At 35.3% G+C, this 18,365-nt stretch overlaps 1 protein-coding gene across 1 annotated transcript; it reads left to right on the forward strand.

Moving 5' to 3' along the window:
• Positions 1–366: 366 nt before the first annotated feature.
• Positions 367–14,901, forward strand: LOC138702061 (uncharacterized). The gene is made up of 2 exons (XM_069829591.1): positions 367–445; positions 13,603–14,901. Exons 1-2 carry the CDS (start codon positions 395–397, stop codon positions 14,029–14,031), a joined length of 480 nt encoding a protein of 159 aa, XP_069685692.1. The 5' UTR covers positions 367–394; the 3' UTR covers positions 14,032–14,901.
• The last annotated feature ends 3,464 nt before the right edge of the window (positions 14,902–18,365 follow it).

An 18,365-nucleotide genomic window follows, 5' to 3' on the forward strand; every position in this document is an offset into this window, starting at 1 on the left:
CAGCCATAACCTCAATCAGAGGCAATTTTGTTGTTAATGCACTTAATTTTTATTGAAAAAAACAACCTCCTGAATTTACGGATTGCCATTATAGACAAGGTAAAGTTGGTTTAAATAAAATAAATAAAAAAAAAGAAAAGGAAACCATAATTAAATATGTAAATGAGATTGATGTTAAATAATTCCTTGTTAATCATTTATTGTCAGCATCACTGTTATTCCACGTATACAATACTTCCATCTGAAGGAATATTTGTCACGTAAATATTTATATTGTCGTATTCATTGTTCCCTGAACAGAAACGTCCTACTTAGAGATGTCGCAATCATTAGCACGCAAATTACTGCCCGATATATATATAGGCATTCAAGGCTCAGAAACCATACAGCCGAAATGGAGATCCTGCGTTGCTTACTACTCATCTGTGTCGCATTTCTTCAAATGGTGAGTTACTTGCTTCAATTGTTAAGCTCTTTCGCACAGGTACAGTGTTGGGTATCAAATGTACATCGAATTGTTTCTCTAAAATCGATAAAGACGTATTGAGATGTCCTACATTTCTTATAGCTGCGGGCGGTAGCGTAACGCTTAAGGCCCGTTACACACTTGAAGAGTTTTCGCTAGCGAGAAATGTGTTGCGAGAAAATTCAAAGATTGATAACATGGATTCAAATGGCCGTCCACACACTGGAAGAGATTCTCGTTCGAGGCAAAAACCTCACGCGAGTTTCTCGCTGGAATCGGTAGCTCAGCGAATTTTCTTGACACATTTATCAAAGATGTTTGACATTTATACTCTTTATGACGATTGAATGTATAAAAAGATATCACAGGTGGCGATGAATTGTATTGTTTTTATTTGAAAATGAGGAAATATGGCTGATAATTGCAGTCAGAAACTTATCGAACTTCTACGATGTCACCCGTAGGCCTATTTATATTATACACGGGATGAAACTATAAAAACACGAAACTTAAAGAAGAAATCTGGAGACAAATACCTATCAGATTATCTGAAAATAAATAGGACTATATTTTATTTTGATGAGATTTAACAGTATTAATTAAACATTCGAAATAATGTATCTGTATGTCTTAAAAGTTTACGTAATATTAATCAGAATATAGCAAAGAATTCTCTATCATATGATGACTGGCAAAAAAAAAAAAAAAAAAAAAAAAAAACTGTGTTCCTTTGAACCAGAAATAACGCCTAAACGTATCATCATTCAAATCGAAACCAGTGTCCAAAACTCGCCCTTATTTTCGTAAGATACAATGTGATTTTCAGATATTTCTGGCTTTAATTTTAGGTCTACTTCTTCTTTTCATTAACAAAATATGTTCATGTAACTTCATTTCCTCATCATCTGAATACTCAGATTCAACATAGCGTTCGTACGTAATTTGTAAAGTACGACAATATACTTACAGGTTATACACTTAAGTACGACAATATACGTAAATACATAACCTATAATATTTCCCCCAACGAGTCATTACTATAATCAGATAAATGCTTTCTGCATGAAGGCAGTGCATAGATGATCATAGCAAGGTGTGATCTGTGATAGCGAGAACTCGCCAAGTGTGTGGAAGAAGGCTCTTCGCCTCTTTCTCGCAACACATTTCTCTCTAGCGAAAACTCTTCAAGTGTGCTACGGGCCTAAAGCGTAGTGTTAGTTATTACTTGTTTGCTTAAACTTTGTTCATTAGATCTCTCATGTGTGTGTTCCGTTATTTTTTCTACAATTACACAATCGATATTAATTGTTTTTAGAAACGCCCAAGGCAAATGGGAGGCAATTTACGTACATATATATATATATATATATATATATATATATATATGTACGTAAATAGTTCCCTCGGAGGTAATTTATATCACCCCATTTCATCTACCACCTGTTATAGTTAAAAACGAGCTAGGGTGAATTCTTGGAGCAGTACAGGTTTCCTATGTTGATACAGGAAGAGCCCTGGAGCTTATCACGTACTCGCCTTAGGATGAAATCTGTCTCTATCGCTCCTGAGGTAAGATGGCCCGTCTGTTAGCATCGGAATCACAAATGCCACTTAGCCCGGCACAGATATCCATCGCATATACTCGTACAGACTGTCTCAGGAGAAATATAAAATATTTCAGGATAATGTAGTTTGGGTCAACTTACATCGATATGCCGAAATGTAACGGTTGGGAAGTTATGATGGACGAACTTTTAAACGGATAGAGGCATTATATACTTATTTCTACGTTTTGGAAGTTGTAATACGTTAAATTTTTGAAAATGCTGCGTCTTGGGTTATTCCAATCAGTTTATTTCATGGTTGAATTCAAAATAAGTAAGAAATTAAAATAATTACACAAGACAAGTTATTAAGGTTACCCTTCTTATGGATTCCTTGAATTGTACGTTCAAAACAGATACAGACACTGGGGTCATATTCACATTCTTAGCCCGGGCTTCCAGTGGATGATCGGCAAATTAACGATTTTCGTATTCATAAACCAGTGTTTATGATATGATATGATATGATATGATATGATATGATATATGATATGATATGATATATGATATGATACGATATGATATATGATACGATACGATACATGATATGATATATGATATGATAATCCCGCGCCGTGGCGTCGTGGTCTAAGGCATCAAGCCTAGGATCGCGTTACGGAATGCGCGCTGGTTCGAGTCTTCATGGGGGAAGAAATTTTCTCGTGAAATTTCGGCCAGTGTATAGTACCGGTGCCCACCCAGCATCGTGATGCACTTGGGGAGCTACGATAGGTAGCGAAATCCGGTTGCGAATACCAGCTATAACGGCTGGGGGATCATCGTGCTAACCACACGATACCTCCATTCTGGTTGGATGATCGTCCATCTCTGCTTCGGCATGTGGGCGTGAAGCCAGCAGCCGGCTAGTCGGTCTAGGCCCTTCACGGGCTGTAGCGCCACGGATTATTATTATTATTATTATTATTATTATTATTATTATTATTATAGGATAAGATATGATATAAGAATCCTGTACAAGTAATCACTCGATACCCTGGGCTAGTTTAGCACGCTCGTATCGCGGGCTAGCGAAATGTCTATGCATAGTAACCTGGATCTCTTTCCGACCTTAATGGAACACATGGTAGCTTGCCAGTTTCAGATAACATCCAGCAAACATGGGAAAACACATAGGTAGATGGAAATCGTTGTCTGTATTTCTCAACACCAGTCAATGCACTGCCATCACAAAATCCATAAATAAAAACATGTCTGCATATTCACTATGCGAATAATACGTCCACACCTGTGGAGTAACGGTCAGCGCGTCTGGCTGCGAAACCAGGTGGCCCGGGTTCGAATCCCGGTCGGAGCAAGTTACCTGGTTGAGGTTTTTTCCGGGGTTTTCCCTCAACCCAATACGAGCAAATGCTGGGTAACTTTCGGAGCTGGACCCCGGACATATTTCACTGGCATTATCACCTTCATATCATTCAGACGCTAAATAACCTAGATGTTGATACAGCGTCGTAAAATAACCCAATAACAAACAAACAAACAAGCGAATAATACACGACGTAAATGTCAAGTGAACGTGTATTCAGTTGTGTGTGTTGCGCTGGCTTTGCGTTGCTCATATGCTGCGTAACACGTCAAATATAGTACACGAAACAGTAATACATTTCAATATTTCTCCCATTATTTTCTTCCCAACCGTTAGACTTAGGACATAGGTACAATACGATTATTTAGTCCTGACAGTCGCAGGGAATGTGCGCCTTGGTCAGACGAGTCCATTAAGTTACGCCAAAGGACATTCAGGTTAATCTGTCGCCTGCAGTCAGAGCGAAGGGATGTCACGCATGGGGTATGTTTCCAATACAGTTAATCTATACTGCATTCCTTTACCGACAGCTCGCCCCTATCTCTACTCCGGAACTGTCCCCACTACTCCTATTACTTCCCCTCTTTCGCGTCGCTGAGCTGTCAGGACTAAATAATATAATAACACTAGCCTGCGAATTTCAACTTTGTGTTTGTTGCCTAAACTAAGTAATGTGATTTTATATAATGTCGATGTGCTGAATCCGAATTTTCAATCCGTTTGCTTCTATCACGTCAGGTTTGTTTGCAAAATCACTTTAAACGTATTTTATAATTACGTGAATTTCATCACAATTTTTCATTTCACGTTTTTATTTAAAATTCAAAAACAATATTTAAAAGACACAGCTTGCTGAAACTATGTGTATGGTTGTTCATACATGTCACTAGAGTGTTTTTGCTTTGGTTTGTCTTGTTTACTTCACTATTGGATGTATAAATTAGCACAATGTATCACACAAAAAATTACACCACTTACTTCTTAGTTGAGAAAGTCCTCCTGTTCCTCTTTCTTTTATGTTTCTCTTCAGGTATTTCACGCTTTAACGCTTTAACATCCAACAATAATCACCAAGCATACTGATGTTCCCGCGTCCTTGGTACCTTCTTTCTAACTCCTGCAGATCCTTGTGAAATCGTTCATCTTACTCTTAGCTGAAAAATCCTAGATTTTTGGCGAAATAATCTAGCTGAGAAAACAGAACATTTTGATACTCATGTTACAACCAAATTCCTTGTATGCTTCAAGTATGTTAGCCACAATGTTTCGGTAATTAGGATCCTTGTTGCCAAGAAATTTTCAAACAACTTCACGAAACAACATCCATGCTGATTTCTCCTTTTCATCCATACTGTTTTTAAATGCTCCATCAGACATGTTTTCTTATGACAGGACCATTAAATATATATCTTCTTTCAATTTGCTTCAGATATCAGTGGAAATTTCTCATACATGTACTTAAAACAGCCTCCTTCCTTATTTAAAACTTTTACAAGCTGTTTCATTAAGCCAAGCTTGATGTGGAGAGATGGCAGCACAACTTTAGAAGAACTCACAAGGCTATGGCCCACAACATTCTTACAACCGACTTCCAAATTTTGTCGAGGTGGCCAGTCTTTCATAGTCCAGTGAACAACTCGTGCCCTACTATCCCACAGGCAAAGAATGCATGGAAATTTAGTAAAACCAGATTGTTGACCCAGCAACGTAGTAAGAACTTCGAAATCATCACAAACTTGCCAGTTGTGTTCCTATAGTCAATAACAGCAGTTGCAAATTTGTGTATGATTTTTTGAGGATCACTGAAAAGGCAACGGGTACTGAACCAAAAATATTTCCGTTATGAAGGAAAAAATCCTTTAAACTTCGCTTGGAAGCATCAATGAACATTCTCCATTCACTTAGGTCATAGTCTGGAAGTCCAAGTTTTAGCATAAATTCTTTCACATTACTGCAATATACAAGATTATCATCTTCGGAGAAAAAGTATTTAAAACCTATTTCACGTTGTCAGTACCAATAGAATGATGTTTAAGAATTTCTGGTCGCACAGGGATTGGTACATTAGGCACAGGTAAAATGGTTGATCGAACAACTGAATACAAGATTTGATTTTTAAGTTTAGAATCGTATCCCTTCATATCACACGAACAGAAGTAGGCCTACTATTAATATTTGAGGACAAAAATTCGCTAGACATATACGTCAACATATATGCCTAACTTGGAGTCAGGCCACAAAGGGAAACACTGAAGGTGGTGTTGTGGATTGAATTGGGCGTAGCTCAGTGGTCAGAGCGCTTGGTACGTAGAACCAAGGACCCGGGTTCGATCCCCGGCGCGGGAGCGAATTTTTCTGCTCGAATATTAATTGTCAACATTACAGAGATTATTCTGTAGGACAAATTGATAAATCCATAATATAGTCATTACTATGGTTCGACTGCTCTCTCCAAACCATAGGTACTCCAAAAGATAGCAACGGCCTTCTCCAATTGATCAAATGACGAAGTTCTTCAATGCATAGTCTACATACTTTGTGTGGTGCCCAAGCTTTACTTTGGTCTCCAAGTTTGATTAAAAAATAGGCATGGTATGACTTTTTCACAAAATCTGTAATATTACACCTCTTCTTAGGCAATGTGTATATCCTACATAAGTTATATAACAAAAGTGGTCTGGATTATTTAGACATCCTCGATGCAACATGGTAAATACTTTCTTACTGAACTAAAGACTTTCAACATTCTACTCCACAATTAAGCTTCAAACTGATTTCGTTTCGTTTCCAGATGAAACGCAGACTAATGAAATGTGAGAGAAACTAGACGAGTTGAGTTCAGTCTCTCACCAAGGAGTGGCTGACATTTCTATCTTTAATAAAAATAATGACAAGGCTGCACGTTATTTCGCTCTAACTCCCTTATGTGCTTGCACCCCCTATCTGCTAAGAAACATTCAGTGTCCTTGGTTTTCAATATAAACACCTTAAAAATATTTGAATACATTTGGTTTTCATATCCTAACATACTAAACCTACATATGTTAAAGTATTACAATTTAAATAATTACGCTATAAATTGTCGTAATATATTATAAGAAAATTGAAATAACAAAAAAATGGTACGTGACAGGAACTTTTTGACTTTGAATTTGATTTCAGCATGCTAAAAATACCCTAAAAACATTAAAACTTTGGAGGCAGGAATTTCATCGCAGACTAGTGTAATCGGTCTGACCATCAGGTTAAATCGATGTAGGTTAGCCGAAACTACATTATCTTTAAGTATTTTACATTTTTCCTCAGATACCTTGTAGGCCTATTAGGCACACAATGGGCCAAAGTAACCCTAACCCGGGTTCCGCCCTCGAAAAGCCAAACCAAGTCAAGTGCTGTGAAACTGCATGTTGATAAATAATTTTCTTACTCAAAGAAGTTAACCGCCATTACCTTTTCAGCAGGTGAAATAATTTTTGCTTTTTGGTGTTTGAGAATTTTGCGAATTCCACACAGTACGGTTTATTTCCCCTCGGAGTCATAACGATGCAACCATGACTCATCAGTTCATCACCGGTGACAACTGATTCAAGGCAAGCATCAGCAACATTCGTGGAGAGACGCAGTACTTCACGACGCGTGTCCATTGTATCTACGTATTGCTCAACAAGCCTGGCACAAACACAGATCGTATGCAGATGGTGATGGATAATAATTGTGAAGACACTGCCATACAACATTTTCAATAATAATTGTGAAGGCACTAACATACAACATTTTCAATAATAATTGTGAAGGCACTGCCATACAACATTTTCAATAATAATTGTGAAGACACTGCCATACAACATTTTCAATAATAATTGTGAAGGCACTGCCATACAACATTTTCAATAATAATTGTGAAGGCACTGTCATACAAAATTTTCAATAATAATTGTGAAGGCACTGCCATACAACATTTTCAATAATAATTGTGAAGACACTGCCATACAACATTTTCAATAATAATTGTGAAGACACTGCCATACAACATTTTCAATAATAATTGTGAAGGCACTGCCATACAACATTTTCAATAATAATTGTGAAGACACTGCCATACAACATTTTCAATAATAATTGTGAAGGCACTGCCATACAACATTTTCAATAATAATTGTGAAGGCACTGTCATACAACATTTTCAATAATAATAATTGTGAAGGCACTGTCATACAACATTTTCAATAATAATAATTGTGAAGGCACTGCCATACAAAATTTTCAATAATAATTGTGAAGGTACTGCCATACAACATTTTCAATAATAATTGTGAAGACACTGCCACACAACATTTTCAATAATAATTGTGAAGACACCGCCATACAACATTTTCAATAATAATTGTGAAGACACCGCCATACAACATTTTCAATAATAATTGTGAAGACACCGCCATACAATATTTTCAATAATAATTGTGAAGACACCGCCATACAACATTTTCAATAATAATTGTGAAGGCACTGCCACACAACATTTTCAATAATAATTGTGAAGACACTGCCATACAACATTTTAAATAATAATTGTGAAGACACTGCCATACAACATTTTCAATAATAATTGTGAAGGCACCGCCATACAACATTTTCAATAATAATTGTGAAGACACCGCCATACAACATTTTCAATAATAATTGTGAAGACACCGCCATACAACATTTTCAATAATAATTGTGAAGGCACTGCCATACAACATTTTCAATAATAATTGTGAAGGCACTGCCATACAACATTTTCAATAATAATTGTGAAGACACTGCCATACAACATTTTCAATAATAATTGTGAAGGCACTGCCATACAACATTTTCAATAATAATTGTGAAGGCACTGCCATACAACATTTTCAATAATAATTGTGAAGGCACTGTCATACAACATTTTCAATAATAATAATTGTGAAGGCACTGCCATACAACATTTTCAATAATAATTGTGAAGGTACTGCCATACAACATTTTCAATAATAATTGTGAAGACACTGCCATACAACATTTTCAATAATAATTGTGAAGACACCGCCATACAACATTTTCAATAATAATTGTGAAGACACCGCCATACAACATTTTCAATAATAATTGTGAAGACACCGCCATACAACATTTTCAATAATAATTGTGAAGGCACTGCCATACAACATTTTCAATAATAATTGTGAAGACACTGCCATACAACATTTTCAATAATAATTGTGAAGACACTGCCATACAACATTTTCAATAATAATTGTGAAGGCACCGCCATACAACATTTTCAATAATAATTGTGAAGACACCGCCATACAACATTTTCAATAATAATTGTGAAGACACCGCCATACAACATTTTCAATAATAATTGTGAAGGCACTGCCATACAACATTTTCAATAATAATTGTGATGGCACTGCCATACAACATTTTCAATAATAATTGTGATGGCACTGCCATACAACATTTTCAATAATAATTGTGAAGACACTGCCATACAACATTTTCAATAATAATTGTGAAGGCACTGCCATACAAAATTTTCAATAATAATTGTGAAGGCACTGCCATACAACATTTTCAATAATAATTGTGAAGGCACTGCCATACAACATTTTCAATAATAATAATTGTGAAGGCACTGCCATACAACATTTTCAATAATAATTGTGAAGGTACTGCCATACAACATTTTCAGTAATAATTGTGAAGACACTGCCATACAACATTTTCAATAATAATTGTGAAGACACTGCCATACAACATTTTCAATAATAATTGTGAAGACACCGCCATACAACATTTTCAATAATAATTGTGAAGACATCGCCATACAACATTTTCAATAATAATTGTGAAGGCACTGCCATACAACATTTTCAATAATAATTGTGAAGACACTGCCATACAACATTTTCAATAATAATTGTGAAGACACTGCCATACAACATTTTCAATAATAATTGTGAACGCACCGCCATACAACATTTTCAATAACAATTGTGAAGACACCGCCATACAACATTTTCAATAATAATTGTGAAGACACCGCCATACAACATTTTCAATAATAATTGTGAAGGCACTGCCATACAACATTTTCAATAATAATTGTGAAGGCACTGCCATACAACATTTTCAATAATAATTGTGAAGACACTGCCATACAACATTTTCAATAATAATTGTGAATGCACTGCCATACAGCATTTTCAATAATAATTGTGAAGGCACTTCCATACAAAATTTTCAATAAAAATTGTGAAGGCACTGCCATACAAAATTTTCAATAATAATTGTGAAGACACTGCCATACAACATTTTCAATAATAATTGTGAAGGCACTGCCATACAAAATTTTCAATAATAATTGTGAAGGCACTGCCATACAAAATTTTCAATAAAAATTGTGAAGGCACTGCATACAAAATTTTCAATAAGAATTGTGAAGGCACTACCATACAAAATTTTCAATAATAATTGTGAAGGCACTGCCATACAAAATTTTCAAAGTTACACTGAATTGGTATTATGTTATCCATCTGTCTTCACGTAAATCACTCAGCTATAATCTTTTCGTTGTAAGAATAATCCTACAGTAAACACAGTTTGGCGGCAGAGATTCTTAGTAAGTGATCCTGCCCACTTCTGTACATTCTATTTCATGTTAAACATTTCCCGTTTCTCGTCAGAGTAGACCTAACCTCACTACTATGCATTCGTTTGCTTAGGAAACTATTAGGCCTACTTTATAATTTATTAGTTTGAACTTACTTTAATATACATTCAACACTATTTCTTTCTCTTCGCTCTTGAGAAGGTTTAGTAACCACACACATTGAGTATATAGAAGCCATTCTAACACGTGCTTACGTGAACAAGCTCAAGTGACGCCAGTATTACAAGAACAGGCTACCTTGGCATTACTCTTAGCATTCATCCGCTTACAACGTAAATAAAGAAATATAAAAGTAGGTTTTCTGTTACATAGTGTTTTACATATGAGTGAAGTTAAATGTTTCGTCGTATTTAATAACTAGAATTCAATTTTTATTTTCAAATAATACAAGGTTGTGGTTTCCAAATACGGAACTATATTCTCCTGCGTTGTGTGTCTGTTTCGAATGGGAGCCAGTCACTGGTATGACAGCCAAGTGCTTGTGTTTACATTAGGATTTTTCTTACAGCGAAAAGAGTATATATTGATGTTGAATTCTGAAACAATGTTTACAGAAACGCCAGTCCCGTCTTGCTTAACAATAAAGGATTTGTCTCTTTTGAACTTATTTTTTTAGTGGGTTATTTAACGACGCTGTATCAACTACGAGGTTACTTAGCGTCGATGAAATTGGTGATATCGACATGGTATTTGGCGAGATGAGGCCGAGGATTCACCATAGATTACCTGGCATTCACCTTACGTTTGGGGAAAACCTCGGGAAAAGCCCAACCAGGTAATCAGCCCAAGCGGGGATCAAACCCGCACCCGAGCGCAACTTCAGACCGGTAGGCAAGCGCCTTAACTGACTGAGCCATGTCGGTGGCTTCAAACTTCTTAAACCATCTAAAGACTGTAGCATGAGGTAGGGCATATTCACCTTATGCTTGCTGAAGTTTCTCGCAATTTTCTGTGGCTGTGTATCTCAAGAGAAAACAGAATCTTATTGCTGCATATTGCTCCTCTCGCATCACTTCCAATTTTTTTTGTACCATATGAAATTAATGCAAACAGTGTTTACATGAAAGATCACTATTGTTATTTCTAAAAATATGACGCCATTTTATACTCAAATTCTTTAGATTTTAGAATACATTTGTTTTACGTACGTCTGATAAATAGTTTTCGAGAAATAAACATTTTAATGCAACACTGCAGATTTAAACATTCCAGGTAGGATCAAACTATTTAGTAGGTTATTTTACGACGCTTTATCAACATCTTAGGTTATTTAGCGTCTGAATGAGTTGAAGGAGATAATACTGGTGAAATGAGTCCGTGGTCCAGCACCGATAGTTACCCAGCATTTGCTCATATAGGGTTGAGGGAAAACCCCGGAAAATACCTCAACCAGATAACTTGCCCCGACCGGGAATCGAACCCGGACCACCTGGTTTCGCGGCCAGACGCGCTAACCGTTACTCCACAGGTGTGAACATTTGCTCTTAATGGGCTGAGGAAAAACTCCGGAAAAAAAATAACAGGTAACTTGCCGTAACTAGGATTTGAACCCGGACCCGCCCGTTTCACGGTCAGGCATGCTAACCGTTACTCCACAGCGGTGGACTAAAAAGTCTGATATTTTGTAGTTTAATTATCATATTAAATGGATTTTATTTCTTTTTGGTTCGTTTCTGCCTAACTCGGAAACACAATAGGCCTAATCTACTGGTTTATTGTGATCTAGTCACATTTTATATTTTGTTCCTTTCGTCGTCTGAGGTTTCACTACAAACGTTGGCCCACAGTCACTTGCACAAAGTTTGGGAAGTAAGAGCAACTTAGCAGTAAGTCTAGCTCATACCCTCTTATACAGGGAAGGACTTTTTTAAATGTAATAAATCCATAACAATGGAAACATAAATTTACTTTCGAAATTAAGAAAGCCATGTTCATAACAATAATACCTTTGATAGCACATTAACGGTTCGTCGCCCTTTTCCAGATTTGAAGACGTATACTTGATTGCACGTTAACGTTCGTCGTCCTTTTCCAGATTTGAAGACGTATACTTGAATGCACGTTAACGGTTTGTCGCCCTTTTTGAGATTTGAAGATGTATACTTGATTGCACGTTAACGGTTTGTCACCCTTTTCCAGATTTGAAGACGCATACTTGATTGCACGTTAACGGTTCGTCGCCCTTTTTCAGATTTGAAGACGTATACTAGATTGCACGTTAACAATTCGTCGCCCTTTTCGAGATTTGAAGACGTATACTTGATTGCACGTTAACGGTTCGTCGCCCTTTTCCAGATTTGAAGACATATACTTGATTGCACGTTAACGGTTCGTCGCCCTTTTCCAGATTTGAAGACGTATATTTGGGATTGAGTTGAAAACACTGTAAATGAATCGTAGATTGCAGAAACAGCACATGTCATGAAAACTAAATTTTTCGGTAGACACAAAAAATGGTATTACTGGTGGTATACCACATCACTGGTTATAATACTGGCTTCTTCAGATAGAAGCCTAATAGATGTGTCGTTTTATACAAAATTTATTGGAATCTAATAAATTGTTAATGGAATATATTAGCTCGACATGTGCTGTTTCTGCAAGGAATCAAAATTTTAGTATAATAATTTCAGTTCAACTAAAGTTTATTTGTCAAATTAGGGATATAATATATGCATATGCCTACTGTGTAGTTAATATATAAGTTCAGCATATAAATTAATTTATTTTTCCACAATAGGACACTGAAGAATATTATTGTAAAATTCTTGATATCCATGTGGTATGTGACGCATTAGTTTGCGTATATCGTCAAGCTCCTCTCTTTGATTTGGCACGATTTTGTCTGGATATGCCAATGAAGAACGTACATTTGGTATTCTCCTTTGTACTTACACGCAAACATTCTCATGGGGGCAGATAAAAAAATTAATCTTTTTTTCTTCCATCATTTTAATCATGTCAAAAGAAGTGCTTACACAAATTTTGGCCACTCGAGTGCAATTACGAGGGCCGTAAAAATAAGTTTCCCTGGGGCCGTTTACAGAAAGAGAACAAAATTTCGTGGAAAGTTTTATTGGAAATATAGCAATTGTTGAGTTACTTTTCAAAGTATTCACCACCAGAATTGAGACATTTGTCATTCAGTGGGATCAATTTTTGTATCCTTGTGTCGTAGATGTCTGCCGTCTGGAATCGGAACCAATGTGTCGGCACATGTCTTTGACATTGTTGTTTCTGCGCGCTTTCAGGAATTCACAGGTCTGCAAAAGTGAGACGGCTATACTGACATAATGTGGTTTCTGCATGGAATGATAGCCTTATATCAACAGTCCATGAAACTCGAATAAACTCACTTCGCCACAAATAGTGACATGTGCTGTTTCTGCAATCCCTGATTCACATATTAGAGCATCGAGAATAATTAATGTTTCATTTGATTGAAATTAAATTAAAATTGATATTCTCGGAAAACCTGAAGCTTACATTTCAATATTGTTCCTTCTTGCAGAATGTTGCCATTGGCGATGGCTCTCAAACAGAATCTACTACAGCCTCTGCATCTGGGAGTCCTAGTAAAGGCTTCCAGTGTACCAAACAAGGAATATTCCAGGACCCGGAAGATTGTCACAGTTTCTACCGCTGTACGGAGGATTTGAAGGCGAAACACGACGCTTGCTGGCCTTTTACCTACTTCAACCCCCGTACTGGGGGATGTAGTTTTGGTGGTTGCTCTATTTTTACCAAACCCGGCATTATTACGGGTAGTACTACTAACAAGGATTTCAAATGCGACGTCCCTGGAACACAAGCTGATCCAAAAGACTGCAGTGGCTTCTACATCTGCAGTGAGGACTTGAAACCAAGTCACTATCAATGTTTCTGGGGTTTGGGTCACTACGACGTCGAAACACAGGGCTGTTCTCTTGGATTTTGCTAACTTTATAATATCAGCTACATATCGACGGGCCAGTTAATAGAGAAACAACTCAAAATTTAAACCTCAATTTTAAAGCTTCATGTTGCTATGAAAAATCCAATTAACACATACCCCAATTTGAAACGTAGGCCTGTAGTACATATAAAACATCATTTTAATAATAATAATAATAATAATAATAATAATAATAATAATAATAATAGCATAACAAAATCGACACTAAACAACATGAAAAAAGAAAGTAAGATACATTGGAATATAATAAAAAGCAACTCATTTAGTACAAATAGTTAATATGGAAAACGTAAGGAAGAATATAACAAAATGGAATGTAATAAAATAATAATAATAAAGAAGAAAAGAAATACGAAAATTAAATAAAATCCACAATAAAAGGGTATGATAATAAATTCATCTGGTAATCAACAAGAGAACAAAAAAGAGCAAAGGAAGGAATATATATATATATATATATATATATATATATATATTACAAAACTATCACAGAGAAAAGGGCTTATAATTATTGAAAGATATCTGAATCGAAAAAGTGCAATTTTAGTTTATTTTTGAAACTGAACTAGAAACTAGACATTAACACAATTTTGAGTAATTTCAACTATCCATTGATTTTTCACAATAACATAAAGCTTTAAAATGCAGGTTCCTCAAAACTTTAATTTTGTGTTATTTTCCTTTTAAACTGGCCCGTCGATATTTAAAAATTTACTTTTTTACAGCTGCTTGGAACTCACTGTTCATATAAAATTTCTACGCGCTCAGACGACTAAGCCACACTGTAACAGTGCTCCTAGCAGCGCTTCGAAAATAAAATTTCAATTGCCCGATATCAATTTAGTATGTCTGAAAGTACTTCGAGGCTGCACATCTTAGAGGGATAATTGATTATAGATAATATAGAATGAACATTTCACTAATAAAAAAAAAGTAAATATCGGTATGATGTAAACTAGATTTACGAAACACAAGAACTGGAGACGTTTAAAATATCCAGCAGATGAAAAAATTAGCATTGGTAGTCTGTAAAATCAGACAAAAATATGTACTTGAAATAAAGTTAAGTATATGATTATTTACTTAAGTGACACGATTTGGACACACAAAAATCTCAACAAGGAACCAAAAGTTCTTATGCTTTATTTTGGACTATCATGCTTTTATCCCCTACTTGCACTGTTGTTTACATGTTCCGTAAGTTGACAATACCGCACGTTTTGTTTGCTATGAAAACAAAAAGAAAAAAAAATCACAGTGCTATTATAAATACATACCGCACACTAGGGCTGTAAGTAGAAACAAAATAATGGAGCCTTTACTTAGAAAAGTACACATTTTCATATCTTGTTTTACACTTTTCTGGGTCCACACCTGTGGAGTAACGGTTAGCACGTCTGGCCGCGAAACCAGGTGGTCCGGGTTCGATTCCCGGTTGGGGCAAATTATCTGGTTGAGGTTTTTTCCGGGGCTTTTCCTCAAGTCAATAAGAGAGATTGCTGGATAACTTTCGGTGCTGGACCCCGGATTCATTTCACCGGCATTATCACCATCTCATTCAGACGCTAAATAACCTTGGATGTTGATAAAGCGTCATAAAATAACATACTAAAATAAAAATAAAATACACTTTTCTGGTATTAACTTAGCTCAATTGATACTCTATGCATCTTTAATTCCCTCATTCAATTAATCCTCAACCAATTCTTTCGCCGTAATGATTAAATGATTACAAAACTTCCAATTAATAGTAATTTATGTAACTAGTTTATAATCTTAGTACGAGTGAAATGTGTGAGTGTAAGCGAGCTCGCTAATTTTCACGAATATTTATAATGAATATTATACACGTGTCACATACAACGTTTTATGCTATTCTAGCATTAAAATATGTAAAAAAAAAACTATTATAAATTTACAAAATGTAATATTATGACGTAGTAGAGACATCAGTACTGGATGTAACGTAATATATTGCATAGTAGCTAAGTAACTGTTTCTAAGACAATGTTATTTTGTTGTTGTTTTGAAGCTTTTTCCTGCAGGTACGTTGTATAAAATTGTGTTGTAAGGCGGTGATGATGTTATGGAATTAAAATGTAATTATCAGAAACAACAATGACTGTTTAAACTGAAACAAAATAACTTGCATACTGTCTTGTCCACGAAGTTCAAACTTTCTTTTCGGAGAAATTTTTATATATCACACAAATTTATGTGATATTCAAAATAATTATAAAAAATTTATTGAAATGACGATCGTCCAAAAAAATATTGCGCAATACATATATGTGTTAAGTGCGTAACATAATCTAGGAAACTGAAAATACTCGGCTTCGTCTCGTTTTTTCAAACTGTTTCCTCCATTCAGTTACAATGCACTGACCACACTTGTATGGCAATAAGCTTTTAAAGTACTATAGTAGTGAATACTTTTTTGTATAAATGTTCTACTTATTTATCTTTGAGTTACTAGGAAAATGACGATTTCTTATACCTGTTGTTAGTATTAATTTGAAACACATTTCAAGAAGAATTTACTGTGCGATCAAGTGACCAGCCATATTGCCGAAATTTTTAATTAAACACATTGTATTACATTACTGTGATGTACCGAAGTACACATGGTATTTCCGTGCAGGAATTCTACATTATCATATGATGAAGGATGGGTGGAGCGCAGGAAAATTCCATCATATGATAATGCAGAATTCCTCCACGGAAATATCATATGTACTTCGGTACATCACAAATAATATGATGTGCGTAAATAATCAATTAGTGATTTAAGACAGAGCTCATTCCGTCGGATCCCGGCCACTTAATCACTCGTAATGAGTGCACCTCTGCACATAGTGTGTTGGACATTGTGCCACTGTCACACATCTGTGACACAGTGTATGAGGGTTAGCCATAAAGGGAAACTAAGAGGTGGAACTGAGAGGATTCAATCCGGCATCGAAACTGGAATCCGGTGTGGCTAGTGGATAAAGCGTCAACACGTAGAGCTGGAAACCCAAATTCGAGTCCCGGTGCCAGAGAGAATTTTTCTCCGCTCCACCCATCCTTCATCTTGTATTACGTCATTCTTGACAAAAGCAGACCGCATGTAACACGAGATCTTCCAATCTATGAGAAATGAAATGCTGGAGATTAGAATTTAGAAGGGAATATATTCAATAATAATAATAATAATAATAATAATAATAATAATAATAATAATAATAATAATTTATTTATTTTTTTATTTATTATTAATATTAGTGTGCTGAACAACAGCCAGAGGCCAATTATAGTTCAGCACAATACACAAACAGAAGACACAAAGGTGCAAAACAAAATAAATAATATCTTAAATAACAAAAACATACATAAATAAAATTGAGAACATGGACAGTAAATACTAATAATCAAAACGAAACTAAACCTTAAAAGGATCTAAATTGTGCCCATGCAAATTGGCATATTTTATGCATCTACAGACTGGAGAAAGTGATTTTGAATTTCTGTTATAAAGTTTTTTTTGAAATCTTAAACCTTTTGTAGGAATACGAAGGCTGATATTGTTTATGATAGACTCACAATCAATATCACCCTTGATAACTTTGCAAAAAAATTGATAATCAAGATTTAGACGTCTAGCATAAAGGCTACAACAGTTAAAATATTTACAGGTAATCTCATAGTTAAAGTCAGAGGAATTGGGTATATATCGAAAAGCACATAAGGAAATAAATTTTCTTTTAATATTTTCCAATTTAACCGAATCGGTTGAAGTAATGGAATTCCAGGCTACAGATGCATATTCAAGTTTAGATCGAACCAAAATAAAGTATAGAATTAATAGTAACTCTGGAGTATAAAAAGAATAAGTTATAGACCTTATTAAACCAAGCATTCTTATTGAATGATTATAAATATATTGAACATGATCGTGAAAGTATAATTTAGAATCGAGTAGTACACCAATAATAATAATAATAATAATAATAATAATAATAATAATAATAATAATAATAATAATAATAATAGAACTGGAACGAAAATGTAATATTAAACAAGAAAGTTATGCGATTACCTCTAAATCCCGGAGATTATTGTGTCAATACGGGAACTCAGTGAGCTAATTGCGGGTGACTTACGCATTAAGACTTTTAATTTTATTTATCCACAAATGCTGAAAAACGAACAGCAGCGATCTGCTTTCAATATAGCCCGTTCCTTGGCTGCACAGTAACTAAATATCTATTTTCTGTATTATATACTGCCTATTACCTTCAGTTTCACATCGAAAATGTGAGATGACGAAATCGCAATTC

The sequence above is a fragment of the Periplaneta americana genome, chromosome 1 (genome assembly GCF_040183065.1).
Source record: "Periplaneta americana isolate PAMFEO1 chromosome 1, P.americana_PAMFEO1_priV1, whole genome shotgun sequence".
Lineage (NCBI taxonomy): Eukaryota > Metazoa > Arthropoda > Insecta > Blattodea > Blattidae > Periplaneta > Periplaneta americana.